Here is an 18,618-nt window from a genome sequence, read left to right as displayed (position 1 = left end):
AATTTCCATCAAAATAAAAAATGTTATTTAGATAATTTGCAGGTCCTTTACCCATCTATAAGAAACGTTGACAAAAATGTCTATAATTTGAAGAAGAAAAAAAAATTTGAACCTTTTTAAAATGCTATAATTTTTTTAATTGTGAGCTAATCAATTTAAACCTGAAACCTCAAAATTATAAGAATATTTTAAATCTGACATTCTCAGCAGATTATTCGAAAACTAACTATATATAATTAGCTGAAAGAGCTGGATATTTAAGCAACTTAATTCTCATTACAACCTTTATATTTGAGTAAATAATTGGTATAAATCATTCTCCAGAAATGTCTGGCTAATCATTGTCTCAATTTCAGAATCTCTTGGCTTCACTCACAATGTTACAATTCAAACCCAAGTTTTATAAACTGTCACAATTCTCATAAATGCAGTAAAATCATAATCTAACAAATAAACAATTTATTTATTTCCCCAGCCCCAAAGACCTTTGACAAGGCCAGTAAGACCCTGTGCTTTCTTTCCCTGGTCCTGCAACTTGTTAGACAAATCAGGAAATTCGACCATGTTAAACGCCAAATCAAAAAACAGAGGTTTGCAAGGAATGCTTTGCATTGGCGGTGGCAGTTTGTAAACGTTAGGTTGCTTGCTGAGTAACGAAGGATCTTCTCTGTACTCATGTAGTCGTTCCGACAGAGGTTTCTTAGTCTTGAATTGTTTATTCATAGTAAAATCTTCTTCTTGACCCTCTTCCAGAACACTATGAGCGTGAGCCGCATATTGCGCGCCTTCAATTGAGCTCTCCAACTGCTTCAAAGATTCTTTCAGATCCTTCTGCAGAATCGAACCACACTTAAGAGCGTCTTGAGCATGCTGCAGGGATCTTTGATACAAAACCATAGCATCTCGCCATCTATGAACATTGGCAAGGGATTGAGCCATGTAGAAACATCTGAATGCTCGATAGGATTTAGTCTTCGCCTCCTGTTCTTGCAAGAACTCTTCATCATCCTGAAGCTGCGATATCTCCACTAAATTGTGAAGTGCGGCTTCGTAAAGTCGAACGATACTCGATGGCTTTGCCTTTTCGGACTCTTCCTTCTTCACCATTGCTAGATTGCGTTCCAGAGTTCTTGAAAGCCTGATGTACTGCAGATACGCCACCAAATTCTGAGGCGCAGTCGCTTGATCCTTCATCTTCAGTTCGGCCTTGAAAATTTCGCGAACGTTGTTGATTTTCTCTTTGTAGTCTCGCAGAGAAGCCTGTAGAAGATCGATCTTAGCTTGTTGATCACTGGCTTTGTCCAGGGTCTGGTTTAGTTGTGAGTCAGCCATCAGCATGGCAGCGGCACTCGAAGGAATCGAGCCGCAGGATTTTCCGCGCCATACGACTTCCTCGGAATTAGTTTGCTTCTCTCGCGTTTGAGCTATCACAGCATCTAAGCTGGCTAATAATTCTCCGCTCAACTGACCACGCATTTGCATCAGGTCATCGATGGCGGATGTATCGCCGATATTGTAAGCGCAGTATCTCAGACTAGGTGCGAGCTCTTCCACACGAGCCTTATACATTATCTGCTCCACTTCTGGTAGAGCAGCAGCTAAATTCTCGTAGACTACTTGAGCTTTCTTCAGATTCTCCATTGCGGCATTCCATAACTGGAGCTCGAAATGCAGTGACCCGTGGATCCAAGCGACATAGGCCTGTGCTTCTAGTTTTGTACGTGCATCACAATTCACGCTCTGAAAGAAAATGTTTTGTCGTTTATTTCATTAGATTAGTTTACCCTTAATTAATGTTAAAAATGTTATATTTGGGCCACAAATTCTTCTATTATTTCATTGTAGAAACTTTTTCCCAGATAAATGTTTATTTACATAATCTACAAATCCTATATTTCCCGCCCTGTTTATTACTTTGCTGTAAAAAGATGTATATACAATTCAAACTATAGAAATTTGGAGCATAAAAATCGCTAGCGCTACCGAATTTTTAAGGCAGGATAAAAATAATATAAACACTAACAACATTTATAATTAAGTGTGTTATAGAGTTTAAAACTCGAACATTAAATTCTTTTTTTAATTATCCCTCTACGATATGTAATTAAAAAGTTTCATAAGTACTAAATAAAAAAATATATCAAGGCGGGGCACAGTTCGTCACACTAAAGCCACCTTTTTTATTCTTCCGAATATTTTTAAAAGTTTCTACTAATAGAAGAAAGCAACATGCGAGCTAATTCTATTCTATATCTATTTTTAAGGGCGAGAGATTTGTTCCTTTTCATTGCCATTGTTCGTGTTTTATTCGTGCCCCACCTATTTCACAATCTGCGCCCCACCGAAAGTCTGCTCCATTTTTCCTAAAGACAACTGTTTTCTGGGAACAGGTGAAAGTCGACGATTGAAAAAATAGGTCGAAAACCTCTGTTTTTTAAAAATATTTTTTGCCCTTTAACTATTGACACAAAATTTTTAGGACAAAAGTGATCATATCTTTAAATTCGGTAGACTTTACGGTTTCAGATGTTTTTTACTAAGAAATTCAGAGATATTCTTTGCATGAGTTGTAATCAAAAAAAGTGAAGAACCGTGATATTTATCTCCGATTTTAGAATTTACCTTAATTTTGAAATTAATTGCCTGTTGTGTTACTTTAATTTTAAAGTTTTTAAAATTGGAATACATTTGAAGTCGTTATTTTCTGTAAAATGAAATGTTTGCAAATTCGAAAAATATTCTCTTCCATTATTGTATTAAAACCTGATTCCATGAATTCGAAACACAAACATATTTTTCTATAAAATCTTGTTAATTGCGAAGATATTTCAATTCATCATTCATAATAAAAACTATGTAATTATTACATAATTATTGTATAGTTACATTACATAGTTATATGTATTACATAATTCGTTAGTAAAAACACCTAAAATGCATATTTTCCATTATGTCTTTAAAAAAAACTATTTAACAGGAAATAATAACATTTGCAGATTCTTACTATTTTTAAAATTTTTATAATAAAATTCCAATTATTAAATACTTGTCAAAATCTTATATTGACCGCTTAATTGTTTAAAAAATAGAATATTTTTATTAGTTTGAATACATTTAAATACTAAATGTTACAGTAAAAAATGTCAAAACCCCTCATTTTTTCACTGAAATGGGTGTAAAAAAGCAAGAAAGTATGATTTTGGAAGAAAACTTAATTACGTGTTGAGATTTACCTAATTTAATTGTAAAAGTAATCTATATTTCTACTTGCACTTTTCTTTGAATTAATAATATTTTTTTTTAATTAATCTTAAACTCAATTGTAATTCAAATATTCAAAACTTCATGAACAGTAATTTTCAAGAATTGAAACTTAACATTACTCAATTATTGAGACTATATAAATGAAACATAAAATTATTTTTTCTTTATAATCGATTTGAAACGTTTTCGTACTCATAATGTTCTATTGTTAAAGCTTTTTAAATAAAATTAAAACTCTAAATATGAATTCACGCAAGTAGAAACTGTTGGATTTCAAAATGTGATTTAAATGCAAAATAGGTAGAGCTAATAAGTGATAAAAATGAAAATAATTCCATTAGTATCTTTTTTTATTAAGTCGAAAAATATCGCCTTTATCAAAAAAAAGTCACCCACGTCCTAGAAATCAATATTAAAACATCGTTAATTTTTTTTGCCATTTCGTTCAATATTTTTCACCGAAAAAAATGTTTAAATATTTTCTGCTGATGGAGAATATATTTGTCAAAATCTATAATAAATATCATTTTAGAACCACTTGTTTTTCATTCGCCAATTTAACGAGGCTTTGACCATTATTTATTCACACGAACCAAACTTATCCTTAATCACAGACTGATTTGTGATAAATATTAATCGAAAATACATTACCACTCACGAGTATAACACCGCCTGTTCATCTATGATTGCTAAAGAACATCCGAACATTGATAGTGATTGATACAAATTATTTTTTATATCGATTTGGAGAATATCAATATTTTTAACATGCAGTTGTTTAAGGGATTTTGATATCAGCATCGATCGTCTGCACGAATCGCACAAATATTTTTGGATGAAGTTTTGATACACATCACTCCAATTTTCGTTGACCAACCCTTCCGCGACTAGAAAAAAGTTTTAAGAACTTTTTTGTAAACTGCGGGCCATCTTTTTTTTTATCAACGGCATATTTTTAAGAAACAAAATAAGTATTTGTGGGGTTTTTCAAGTCGAAATAAGATTAAGATCTTTTTACTTCAATTTATTATAAACAAACTCATAAACAATTCACTAAAATGCAATATTTCGAATCGGGGAATATCACCACAAATGAAGATGAAATGAGAGAATTTGGTTCATTAGAACAATTGTAGTAAATTTGTTTCAAAAAATTGTCTACAAACTTTAATAACGGATATTATTTTTTTTTAATTTTCGCGAACTGCATCTGCATTCATGTTGAGTATGTTCAATACCATTGAAAAAATTTATTAACGGTAAAAAAAAAAAGATCTATGTAATTTTAGTGATCCGTTGAAAAAATTCTGAATCAGTTCTTTTAATGTTAATTATATGCGAATAAAATTTTTTCTCTTAAATAATTTGAAAGTTGTCGATATTCTAGATGGAACACGAGAGGATGAATAAATTTTGTCAATCTTTAAGGAAAATATTACAAAAATTAGTACAAATTTTAATTTTTTCTTAAAATTAAAATTTAATTAAATATAATAAACAGTTTTTAATGTTCTTTGGATTATTAATTTCGGCTCGGAATCACATGAGCTTATCAGAATTATTGTGAAAAATTTTGTTTTTATGAACGTGTTTAAAGTTATAATGATAAAGAAAATAAAATAAAAAAGGTGTTTCGGGTTTGAATCATGTGCAAAACTACGAACCTTTCCGAAATTTCTTTAACACTGAAGTTCACTTCTTCAGGGCTAACCAACCTCCTGTCACCGAGAGTTGAAAATGGCCCATGTGTTAAAAACGACCCTGCGACACACAGTGGGGTATTTTGGATTTGTTCGTGCAAAAAATCGACGACTCGTCAATTTTGAACCGAAATGAATTTTTGTTTTTTTAAAATACTCGTGAATAAATTTACTGTCGGATAGATTCGCCACTATTACGGTTTGAATCGTCAGTACGTCAAAAAAAACATCGACCAACGTCGGCAGTTGTCGGCCGATTTTTAGACTATTCAGGTGTCAGTAATATTTGGTAATTCGTACAAACAATGCTTCATGCTCATTGCAGTCTATGTTTTCAACCAATAGCTGCAAACCTTTATATTCTCATTCTATTTTTGCAATACAAGTTTTAGATAATAGTTAATAAATGTTCATAACGTTAATACTTTCATTTTTAAATTATTCGACCGAGAAACGTTTATTCGGGAGAAATCAACGAAAGAGTGTTTTATAGAATTTTAAATCTTTTTTTCTTACAGTTTTTATTAAAATAAACATAAAAACTGTAAGAAAAAAGATTTAAAATTCTATAAAATACTCTTTGATTGATCTCTTCAGAATAAACGTTTCTCGGTTGAATAATTTGAAAATGAAAGTATTAACGTTATGAACGTTTATTAACTATTATTTAAAACTTTTATTGCAAAAATAGAATGAGAATAAAAAGGTTTGCATTTGCAATAGTTGAAAACATAAATAACAATGAGCATGAAGCATTGTTTGTAAGAATTACCAAATATTACTCACATCTGAATATCCTAAAAATCGGCCGACGATTGCCGACGTTGGTCGACGTTTTTTTTTGACGTACTGACGATTCAAACCGTAATGGTGGCGAATTTATCCGACAGTAAATTTATTCACGAGTATTTTAAAAAAACAAAAATTCAATTCGGTTGAAAATTGATGAGTCGTCGATTTTTTGCACAAACAAATCCAAAATACCCCACTGTGCGGCGCAAGTAGTAACTTTGTTCTAGTTGTTTTGACTGTTATATGTATCGTGAAAATGACACAGTGTATTTTTCTAATAGTGTTTTTCTATTTTTTTATCGAATCATTTCCATTAATTAAACTGATCTTAATCGCTCCGGTGTGACAATCAGGTTATAAATGTGAACTGAGAGAAAACCCGAAGACCCGAATAAAATAGTTAGAAGCTTTTTAATAATTATGAAAAATCAGAGGAGAAATCGTTTCGGTTTTATTTTAAAAGAACAATTTTAAGTTTTAAAGATTTTAAAATGTGGACTACAAAAATATGCAACATTTGAGACCATGTTTTTTTTAATTTTCAAGGTTTACCAATTTGTTAGGTAAACTGAATTTTGTCATGGTGTGATAAAAAGTTCTTAAAATTAATGGGAAATTTTTAAATGATTGTTTTGTAAAGAATTTCAAGAGAAAATCGAAAAAAGATCACAAAACATTTTGAATTATTTCCTAAAAAATTTTTAAGTGTAAAATATTTTAAAGCAAAATTTTGCATTTTTGTCATATTACATAATTTTAGAAAAAATTTGAGTAAGTTTAAGAGATCGAGGCGTCCTAACGGTAGGATGCCAACGCACACGCCACGACTTGGCGGTACTTAACCAAAAATATAAATAATAAAAAGCTCGCTTCATCCAGTCATGCAAGATCTATCTCGGGCTATCTACCTATTCTATCTTCATGCTTTTCTCGCCCGAGATAGCACTTTCATGATTCGATGGAGTAAGCGAGCATCTTTCAGTTTTGGCCAACTCCTAGCTTCATCTTGCTCAAATTCGCGAGCTGAAACTTTCTAACGCTAATTTCTCGGTTAGCTTTTTATTATTTATATTTTTGGTTAAGTATCATCTAGTCGAAAGCGTGCATTAGCATCCTATCGTTAGGACTCCTCGAGATATTGAAAAGTGTTGAAATAATAAAAAAATAATTTAAAATTGTATAGATTTTTTAAGAATTTGGAAAGTTTCACGAAAATTAAAGACATTTTTTCAGGTTCCTAACAGAAATTAAAATAATTTTTTATTTGGAAAAATTAATTTGAAGAGATTGTTTAAAAAGATTTTAGAAGATTTCAAATATAGTCAAAGAAGAATCGGAAAGATTTTAAGGCCATTTTTTAATTTTGCAGAATAAACAAAAAAAATACAGGAAAAATTTGAATAACTTTTAGAAATTAGAAGGTTTGGAAGGTCTGACAAGATTGAAAAAAAAATTCAAAAAGGTTTTTAAACATCAAAAATGGTTTCCTAAAATTTCTATAAATAATTTAAAAGATTTTATAGCAAAATTTTTCAATTTGGTAAGATTGCAAAATAAAAACGAACAAAAATCGGGTAAATTCAAGAAATATTTAGTAGAATTTAAATGAATTTCGAAAGTTTTCAAGAGAATAAACAAATTTTCTTTAAATTACTGGGCAAATTTAGAAGATTGTAAAATGTTTTCGTGTCAGTTTTAAGTAGATTACAAATATTTGAAAACTCGGAAATATCTTCGAAAATTGATTAAATATTTCTTGATTCCTTCTAAGCCTTCAAAAGCCTGAAATATTGAAAAATCTTTTAAATTTCTCAAGAATCTTATGAAAATTATATTTACATAAATTTAAAAACAAGGTAATAATACTTCCTTGTTCTCAATTCTCAGAATTTATTTTCAACATGGACTTACTATAGCACTTCGAAAAATAATTTTCGATTAATTTGAGTGTTGTCAAAGATAAAAAATATTCGTTAATGGTATTTCTTTAAGAGTGACATACAAATGTTAAAGTATTTTAGCTTTGTTAGAAGGTCCAATTGATTAAAAAAAATCACTTTTAAGAGTTCGTTATTTCATTGTAAAAGAAAACAATATTTCAGGATTTATCATGTTCCTTGTTTGTCATCTATAGATATAATAATTATATTGATTATATGGTAGCATCATATTTTAAAACCGCAATATAAAAAAATTAGTTCTTCATCACTATATTTAAAAGTGTTTGAATATCCGGGACTAACACTAACTAACGAAAAAATGAGTAGCAAAATCATAAATTAGCAAGAAAAATTGTGGAATTATAAAATAAATGAATTGTTAAATTCCCAAAAATATTTCTATTGCTGAAATTTAAGTTTGATGAAATTTAAAATTTGCAGAAAATAATTAATAAATAATTAATTAATGATTCATTAAATGGGTTGCCTTATTTATAATTCTATTAATATCTCATAAATTAATAATCAATTAATTATGTTTAGCCGTTCTAAATTTCGAGTATTGAAATATTTGTGGGAATTTAATAATTCGTTTATTTTAAAATACGGTCTTGCAGTCGGTGAATTTTTGTTGCGGATATTTTTTAATTCGGGATTTTATTTTCTGTCAATTAAAAATTTTGTCGTGATTTAGAACAAAGTTACTATTAGCGCCGCCGCACGGCCGTTTTCAACTCTCGTGACACATTTTTTGCAGTGGGCAGTACCTTCGAATTTTCCAACTTTTTTGTTCAAACGTTGCCCAATACTTATTACATTATAATTTTATTTAAAATTTAAGAAAACACTCAAATTTCCACTCTTATTTAAGTATCTCCTTTGAAAATTTAAACAGTGCCTTCATCCTGATGCATTTTGTATAAAATTCGGATGGCTTTTAATATATTCAAAAGAAAACTATTTAAGTCATATTGTTAACATTGAAATAACTTAAAATTGGTACTGTATAGTATACTTGTATGTGTAGAAGAAAGTGTGAAATAAAATGCCCGGGTTATTCCCGACGTCCCAGTCCACTAGACCATGTAAATGTAAAAATAAAACCAAATGATTTGTCGACCCTACCTAAAAAATAATCAATCAAAGAAATTAACGAAATTACTAAAAAGTAACTCCACTTCGGCCTCAGATATGCTTACCTCTATTAATTCTTGCAACTGAAGAGAATAAATTGCAGCTTTTCTCAATCGAGAAATCAAGTGGAACTTTTTTCTAGGCTCGGTGTTGGATTCTTGACGCAACTGCATAGCGTAACTCCAAGCTCGTTCAGCCATTACAAGAGGAACTTGTAGAAATTTGTCATCGCTGACCATTGCAGTATGGACATCACGTCGTTTGAAGTGCCGTCTATCACCTTGAGGAATCTTCAGTACTTTTCGAAGACGTCGCAGACGCCTCGAACAGTAACCCCTGTACCGCTGGTAATCGCTGTGCCGTAAACCATGTTGCTGTTGTGCTTCCTTTATGATTTTGAGGACTGTATATTCGTTAAGGAATCATAGATCAACAATTACGAGTATGCACGAATAGAATTTTTCAATCAAATTGTAAATATTCAACCTTTACTCCTCTGTTTTTTAAAATGTTTATTTCAGAGTTACATCAAATGAGAGCTAAGCAATATTCTAAAAAATGCATCTAAAATTTGTAAACCTTTTGAAATCGTAAACTGTTCTCGAAAGATTTTCAAAAAGGAAACTTGCGAAAGAGATAGCATTAGTTAACAAATTTTGTTTGAACTTTTAAGTTTTTAATATTGTACACGCGAAACATTTTGTCTACACTATTATTCGAATTAAATAATACCATTATTTGAAGGACCCTGTAAAAGATTTTCACAGTAAGGAGCAAAAAGTAACTTTAGCTGAAATGATTAGAATCAAAAAACTTCAAAATAATATTTGCACATTTTCGTATAGTACAGATTTTCGTTAGCGGCATCTGACCGCTTGCAATAACAAACTGTTTTCAAAGTTGTTATTTTCAGAAGAATTTGGGTGCGTAATAAATTGATATTAGGTTTTTTAGGATTTCTGAATTTATACCTAACTACCTAAGACTTTTAAAACATTCCATTTGAAGAAAATATACACTCCCATCTGGGATTTCACGTAGAAGAAATTCATAGGTTTCTATCAAGGAATCCATATAATAACTTATGTGGAAGCCCAGAAATAGTTCCCATTCTATCTCGAATCGTAATTTTTGACAGAAATTAAAAAAAGTATCCCATATAATTTAATATTCAAGATTTTTTAGTAGGAAATAACAATTAAAAATTCGAGCTCAAATGAAAGTCCGACTATATTTGATAATTAAAAAATATTACGAAGTTATCTAGTTTATCTAGCTATCTAGTTCAGTTAAATTAAGTGAACTAGATTAGGAATGGCTGAACTGCGATACACCACCTGGTGACAAAAATCCAGACTAGAAAGAATTAGTATAATTTTAAAGATGCATTTTAATTTGTGCATAAAAGTGTTTTAACGATTATTGTTGTGGTGTTTCAAGTATTTTCTGGATACTAAAAATAAGAATTATCGAAAACAAAGGGATGTAGATGGAATTTACATTATTTAAAGTAAAAAAATATTTGTTGTTAGAAATATTTTTCTAAAAAAAGAAAAAAAATCCGCACGCTTCGCGGGCACATTCTCAAAGCGCGTGGCTCGCTTCGCTCGCTAGTTTGAGCGCGCCTACGGCGCGCGAATGTTGGTTCTCGCGCTTCGCGCTCGATAATATATTTATCTCGCGCTCCATGCCCGGTCTTTGCATTACCTGCCACACACATTTGTGCACAGACCATAATGCGAAATTTTCTACATTCTATGTTAAAAACTATTATATCAAATGTCTATTACAATTTTTTGTGTGTACCTTGGTCTGGTACTGCTTATTCTGATATTGCAAAATAATTTTCCCATTTTATTTTTCCTGGTCCTAATAGGGCCCTGCTGTAGTTGTTTAATCATTTTCCCTTTTCTCTTAAGTGAAGCTGAACACTTTTTTTTAATTTGTCATTAAAGAAGGTACTAACAGTACCTACGGCCTTGACGATTACATTCTCATTGCGAGAATCTCAGAATCTAATTTTTTTTTGGGCTAATCAAAAAATTCGGCTAGAATAGTTTTGAAATATATTTGGTATCTAGTGAAAATTTTGAATGAAATTTTTGGATCTATGAAAAAAATAAATTTTTCTATTTTTTGAAAATTTTCAAAATTTTGAAAAGTATATAACTTTTTTAATTTTCATAAAAATTAAACATTTTATTTAGATAATTTGCAAGTCTGTTGCCCATCTATAAGAAACTTTGATAAACATTTTTATAATATTAAGAAAAAGAAATTAGAAAATTTTGAAAATGCTATAATTTTTTTAATTTTGGGCTAATCGAAAAAATTGGCTAGAATAGTTTTGAAATATATTTGGTATCTAGTGAAAATTTTGAATGAGATTTTTGGATCTATGAAAAGAATAGTTTTTTATATTTTTCGAAAATTTTAAAATTTTTGAAAAGTATATAACTTTTCTAATTTTCATAAAGCAAAAAATTTTATTTAGATAATTTTCAAGTCTTTCACCCGCCTATAAGAAACTTCGACAAACATTTTTAAAATTTCAAACAAAAATTTTGAAATTTTGAAAATTCTTAATTTTTTAATTTTGGTTCGAAATATCTGATTAACGAACTTAGCCTTCATTTTGGGTACCTTCAGAAGTGCATCAAATGCGGACTCGATTGGACAAATCCTTCAAAAGTTAGCGTGGCAACAACATTCAGGTAACTACATACAAACACCGATAAAATTCTATGATTTTCGGATTCTGTGAGTGCCGAAACGTAAAGATCCGTTAAAAACCAGAGATCGAAAATTTGGACGATTCCATTACATTCTCAGGAATGAGAATGTAAAAAAAACAACAATTATTGTTCTACTTATTGTGATTTTCAAAAGATTATAATCGTAAATTTACTATTTAAAAACTGATCTGAAAGTTAGATTAGAATTGTTATTTGAATTCCAATCGTAGGGTGGCCGTTGGACCGGGAATCTTATGAGACCGGGAAATGACAGTGAATTGATTTTTTTACCGGAAATTTTACAACTTTATAGACAAAAATCTTCCACTTTAACAAATTTAAAATTTAAATTGTTAGGTGTACATTTTATTTTAAAGAATTTAAAAACGAAGCTTTAAAGACTTAAGCCATTAAAAATTAGAAGAGTTTGAAATCGAAGATTTTAGATAAAAAACATTTTTAGTTGATCAAGTGTGAATATAAATCAATAATGATTTTTAAAATTGAACTGTTCTTTAGGATTGAAAAAGTGAATAATCATTAATTTTACAAGACTATTCGAAATTAGAATTTCCAGTTTCTAACGTTCAAAATTATGGAAACTATTTCAATTGAAAATTCTAATTAGTTAAACAAATCTAAATGCCCGATTCAAACCTTATACACTATTTTCAATTTTAAAATAACATTAAAAATAATATATTCAATTAAAAGCTTTGATTAAATTTCACATATTATTTTTGTCAAAAATATTCAATTTAAAAAATTTTAATTAAGAGAAATAAGAATTACTTAATATTTAGAAATATCTAAATGTTTATTTAAAATAAGTTATCGTAGTTAAATATTAAAAACTAAACTTCGAACGTTACATTTTCATGGTTCTATTGCAAAAAATTTAATTTTTAAATCAAGTTTTTGAACTTCGATGTATAAATAACAATTGTATACATACTATTCTTTTAAAAAATCAAGGAAAGTGAAGAAATATTTAGAAGTATTGAAAAAATCAAATTCAATTTAAAATAATGAATTGTAGAAAAATTATTGCATTGTCGGTCGAAGAATGGTTTGATTTGGTGTTTCGAAATCTTTACATCATTCAATTTAAAATTTGTAAGGATTTGAAATAATTTAAACAAAATGTCCACGTGTACCGAAAAAATCCGGCTATTAGCAGTAATATTTCGGTGTAAATAGCCCACGGCCTAATTTAAAACAAAATATAGATTTTGGCAGATTTAAATCACAAAATTTAGAGGCTTTTTAAGAATTTTGAATGGCTTCAGAAGATTAAAAAACATTTCCTATGAAAATTGAAAATGATTTTTATTTCGAAAAGATAATTTGGTGTGATTATTCAAAAAGATTTCGAAAGACTTACAAAATTATCAAAAAATAAATGAGGGAGATTTTAAGGAAATTTGTTTAATTTTGCCAAATTAAACAACATTTTTTAAAATTGGATTCATTTTAAAGGATGTTTAAAAGTTCTGAAATAATTTCAAAAATAATTAAAAAATTGACTAAATTGTAAACAACATGCAGATGTTTCAAGAATTTCGAATAAGATTTGGAAGCATTTTCAGGATTTTTTAACCATTTAAAATATAAATAATTTAATTTTTAATTTAAGAAGTGTTCGTTTATAAAAAAAAACGTAATCGTTCAATTTTTAATGTTTCTGACTTAAAATTGCTTTAAATGATCTAGACTTTAGAGCATTGGAAAAGTTTTATACGTGTAAATTATTGAGCATTTGAATCAGATTTAAATACAAAATTATTGAATTAAAAAACTTTTAAACTTCAATTTTTAAAGTTTGAACTTCAAGAGTTCCACTTTATATTTTTTATACATTAATGAAAGTTTATTTAAACTTAAATTCATTGAAACTTACACGAAATAGTGAAACAATTGTTTTTTTTAAAACCTATTCGACAAAAATGTATTTTTTAACTCTATAAGATGTAAATTCTATCTAAAACTATTTGTTTTTAGTATTTAATCATCGTTTTATACTTCAAAAAACTATCGTAAAAACACATGTATGCAAAAATTAATTTAAACCTTTAAAATTGTACCTACTCTGTCTAGTTCCAGTTTTCGACGCCAGATGGCGTAATGGTAGACCACCATTCTCAATAGCCTACCTTTTTTGAGAAAATGGGCTTTTTGCATAAAAAATTCTTCAAAAATCAAAAAAACATTGTGTTAAAGGATTTTTTCAAAAGCTCATTTTTAATATAGCAATAAAAAGATTCGAAATTCAACACCATCGAACTGTGTCTTAGTACTTATCTCCCATCTTCTTTCTTTTTAATAAGCTCGTCTCTTACGTTTTTTTAAAACCTTTTTCTAACCAACTTTCCCTTCCTAAAAGTTTTTTAATAAAATAAAATAACAACATTCTTTTTTTTCAAAGAAAAAGTCCTTAAATATTTGCAATTTTTTTCAGCACCAAAGTACCAATCAAATTCCAACCTAAAATTTAAAATCTTCATTTTCTATAAAAACCACTTTTATAAGATTTGTATAATTAAACTTATTTATTATTTTTATTCTTATTCATTTATTTATTGGATTCTTATTTAGTCTCTCAATATTTCGGAAGTACGTTCTTATTTATTAAAAAAATTGAAAAATAGACCTTTAATCTCTATCTAAAGACGATTTTCGACAAAAAATTAGATTCCCGTCAATTTCAGATTGTAAACTTCCACATTTCCTTTTTCGGAACTGGATAATATTTTTAAATCATACATTTTTTCTCAATTTAGAAATACTCTTGTTTTATCTTTAAATGGTGATTTCGATTTTACAGAATCTTATTTCTCTTTCCCGAAAAATTCGGATTTTGTTCGTTATCTGGTTATGTATTGCAGCCCTTCAAATAATTATATTTAAGTAAAACACACTGCACTACGATTTCAAATTCGAAACTATCCGAATGCCGACGAATTTCGGAATGTCGGTCATATCAACGTTTGGAAATTCCATTTTTATTTCAGTTACATTTTAGTAACTGTCCTATGATTATTGCGAAAAATTACACGTTCATTTTAAATTTCATTCAGTTATGGTAAAATTTCTTTAATAATCACTGTCGATTTACAATAACTATCTAATTTTCCCACTTCAATTATAGGAAAAAATTACAAAATGAAATATATTGTTCAGTAATATTTTTGAGTGTACTCAAGCTTGCCCACACGTTGAACTAAAATTGAATTTAATATACACTAAAATCGGAGAAATAAAAAAACCCGTGATTCCTGTAACTTTACACATTTTTTGTAAAATTCCTAGAATGATGTAAACAATTATTTACAAAATATTATAAATTGAGATGAAATATGTAAAATTTCGCCGTCTTAGAAAAAAACTGTCCATTGTGGCATTACTGAACGGAAATTTATATGGGATTCTTTACACAGTGCCCCTTTTAATTGGGAGGCACGACTTTCACGTGACATCAGCCGCAAGACCAATTTCCGTAATCTTTATGCAAAACAGCCGTCTGAAGAATAATATAAATTTTGATTAATTTTTAAATAAAAATCTTGGCACTTCACAAATAAAATAAAGATGAGATAAAATATTTCGACATAAATATCAAAAAGAATTTTGCCGAAAACATGTCACCGAGAGAGAGAGAGAGAGCAATTTATGAAAACAGCTTAATTCGTGATATTGAATTACTTCAATGTTAAAAATAAAATTTGCATAAACTCAAGGCGAAAAAAATAACTAAATAAACTCGAAAGCATTTAAAAAGATCTACTTTCCATAAAAGTTTGTTCTGCAGGTCGTCTCAAAATAAGTTGAGGTTATGCAAACAACATATGGCTTTAAAAAAAGGTTCAATATCTCTTAAATTCACTTAACCTTGGATGAATAAAAGGATACTTTCCAGCGAATATCCTTTCTGTTCTTTCGGAATATCTGGATTGGCATGTTCCGGGTTTTCGTTGGATACATCGGAACTTTTCTCCTGCATCACCATTATGACAGTGACAATCTAAGCCACAACACCACAGCGACAAGGTGAAATCACGAACACGAAAGAAGGCACGCACGCACCATATGCTCAGTGATATCTGATAAACTACTGCGCATGCGTTAAATAGAGATTTGCTATTGGTGCAGAATACAGATTGAAAAGAATAGCGAATTATTCTATTCTGACTATCAATGGAATGCTACTCTTAACACACGCGCACAAACCACGAAAGTATTTTTAACCTAAAGGTGCGTTTTCAGAATTTAAATGCCATGCTACATGGTTGACCACGTGACTTTCCCAGTTTCTGCAATTATATTCACTAGACCATTATGTGCGCGCGCACGCGCGCGCTTACTTTTGTACTGATTTTTATAATTTGCTAAATTTTCTAATAACAATTAATTTGTATGAATGCATCGTAAAATGTACGAGTACTATCATTATGGAGCGTTCACATATTCTGTAACGTTATATAAACACTTTTACCTTCCCACACCCTAAATGCAGTTACGTAATATTTTTTTTGTATTATTTTAAAAAACTTAACAGACGTTTTGTAAATAAAAATAGATTTTCAGGATGAAGTGTGGTATAGAAATAATTTAAACAATAGTTTGACGTAACACAACAATGCTTTTTTGATATTTGTTTAGTTACACACATTTAAAATTTATTTACAAGGAAAGAAGTATCAGCATTTTTTCAAAGAATTATATAAGTTTAATCATTTTCGTGAGACAATTATGAAAGATTTTTAAATATTCAAGATGTGTCAAAAAAATAATGCAGAAGATTGAAAAAATATATTTTATTTTACAGGATTTTAAAAATTATTAGAAAAATGTCAGCCTTTTCAAAAGATATTTAGGTATTTTATAATTTCAGAAGAAATAATAAATATTCAATACATTTTTGGGAATGCTTCCAAGGTTTAAAATATTTGAAGTCTATGAAAAGCCTCTTGAATTCCTAAACATATTTCTAAATGAATCCAATTTTTCTTAAAATTTTGAAAAATCATTTAAAGTGTAAAAAATTTACCTCAAAATCTTCAAAAATTTCTCACAAATTTGAATAAAATTATAAAATATTTGTGAATATTTCTGATTCGCCAATAATAAATGTAGATTAAGAAAAATATATATTTTACGGGATCTTACAAAATAATAGGAAAAGTTCGAGCCCTTTTAGAATTAAGTATCTACACAATACTTATAAAATTCTTAAAACTATTTTTATCTGACTGGAATTTTTCTTGAAATTCAGTAAAAATAATTTAAAATCTGAACTGCTGCCTCAAAATATCCCCAATTTTCCTAAAAACTTGAATAACATTAATTTCTTCACTTGAGACCCTTCAAAGTTATTCTGATTAAGGGCATGTGATACTTTACCATATGGATTTTCAGTTTTTCACACATTTTTTTCACAAATTTTAATTTGAAAAAAATATATTAGTGCCTAGACGTTGGCGTTTTTAACGTCTGGCTTTCTTTTTGTTTAAGAACTTTCACATCAATCTGCATTTTTTTAAATCTTTTGCAGTTTAAAAATCTTCTTTATTCTTGTAAATTTTTGCAATATTTATAGAATGTTTTGGTTTAATTTTTTTTTATTTTTTAGTGGTACAAAATTAAAACATTTTGCTTTAAAATATTCTACTCTTTCTCAAAATTTAAGTAAATATTTAATGTTTTAAAATCTTTTTTGAATTTTCTGCTGAAGCTCATTTTTCAAATTAAAAAATCTTAATAAATTGTTTTGGGAACCTAAAGAATTTATATCATTATCATGAATTTTAAAAAAAGTTCAAAAATATCTTATAAATTTTTATTGTTTTTTAATGGTGCTAAAACTTGTAAATATCTCTTAAATTTACTCAAATTTGTTATAAAATTATTTATTTTTACACGATATTGCTTTAAACACTTGTTAACCTTTTTTTTTATTTTATAAAATAATATGAAAAGTTTTTGAATCTTTTTTAATGAGCTCTTAGAACTCATTAGTAAAAAATTGTTTGAAATTTTCTCATGAATCTAAACTATATATTTGTCCTTCTCTTGACACTCTAAAAAATTAAGTTTGCCTAACTTTAAATTAAATGACGGAAAATGGAAATAATTTTATTAAAATCTTCCATATTATTTTTTAACAATTTTGAAATCTTTAAAATTAAAAATTATTATTTCGGAATTAATTATTAACTGCTTAAAATTTTCTCATAACTGTTTAAAAAAAATTATTCTCAAAATCTTTCAAAATTATTAAGACGCTTCTACACTGAAAAAACTAGTTGGTTGGGACAACTAACAAAGTAGTAGGCCCAACTAGTTTAGTTTGTAATATATGCCGCTGCTATTAAAGTGGTTGAGGCTACTACTTTTATTCGCAAGATTGGTAGTAGTTGCCCTTACTACTTTATTTGTTCTCGCTGCAACTTTCGATGGTAGGTACTACTTTCAAGCAGCTGTGTTTACTACTTCAAATAGTAAGCGTTACTACTTCACTTAGTAAGTCTTACTATTAACTTAGTTATTTTACAAATAAATTAGTTGATCTTACTACTTAAAGTAGTCATCCGTACTGTTATATAATCTTATATAATATTGCTATTCAATCTTATATTTTCTTACTATTCATATAATTATATTCATCCCACTGGAAAGCTGAATCGTCACGGTGATGTATTTATACAAAAAAGGGTACCTTTTCACGGAGGCCTGTTTTGAAGTATTCGTTGAATTTATATGACACATCGAGTTCACATGTAGGTTATCAATCAAACAAATTTGACTTAATCCAACAAAGTAACTAAAAATAAATCCTATAAAATATATTCATTCCAAGATTATTTCAAAACAGACCTGCGTGAAAAGGTGCCCTAGGGCCTAGGCGTAGGCCGTAGAGGACGCCCTAAGGATCTATACGATTCTCTTCAATACTTTCCACGTGTTTACACTTTATACGTAAAGGTTCAGATTAAAATGGCGATCATCGAAAACATGACGCGATATTTCGATGCGAATGTTGGCAGTACTGCTCAT

The 18,618-nt window shown here is 28.8% G+C and overlaps 1 protein-coding gene across 1 annotated transcript; it reads right to left on the bottom strand.

Moving 5' to 3' along the window:
- Positions 1–270: 270 nt before the first annotated feature.
- LOC117171588 (signal recognition particle subunit SRP68) lies at positions 271–15,608 on the bottom strand. The gene is made up of 3 exons (XM_033359034.1): positions 15,475–15,608; positions 8,896–9,233; positions 271–1,740 (listed from the first exon to the last, which is right to left on the bottom strand). Exons 1-3 carry the CDS (start codon positions 15,569–15,571, stop codon positions 460–462), a joined length of 1,716 nt encoding a protein of 571 aa, XP_033214925.1. The 5' UTR covers positions 15,572–15,608; the 3' UTR covers positions 271–459.
- Positions 15,609–18,618: the final 3,010 nt, after the last annotated feature.

This window comes from Belonocnema kinseyi, chromosome 4 (assembly GCF_010883055.1).
Source record: "Belonocnema kinseyi isolate 2016_QV_RU_SX_M_011 chromosome 4, B_treatae_v1, whole genome shotgun sequence".
NCBI lineage: Eukaryota > Metazoa > Arthropoda > Insecta > Hymenoptera > Cynipidae > Belonocnema > Belonocnema kinseyi.
This window is presented reverse-complemented; position numbering and strand designations above follow the sequence as displayed.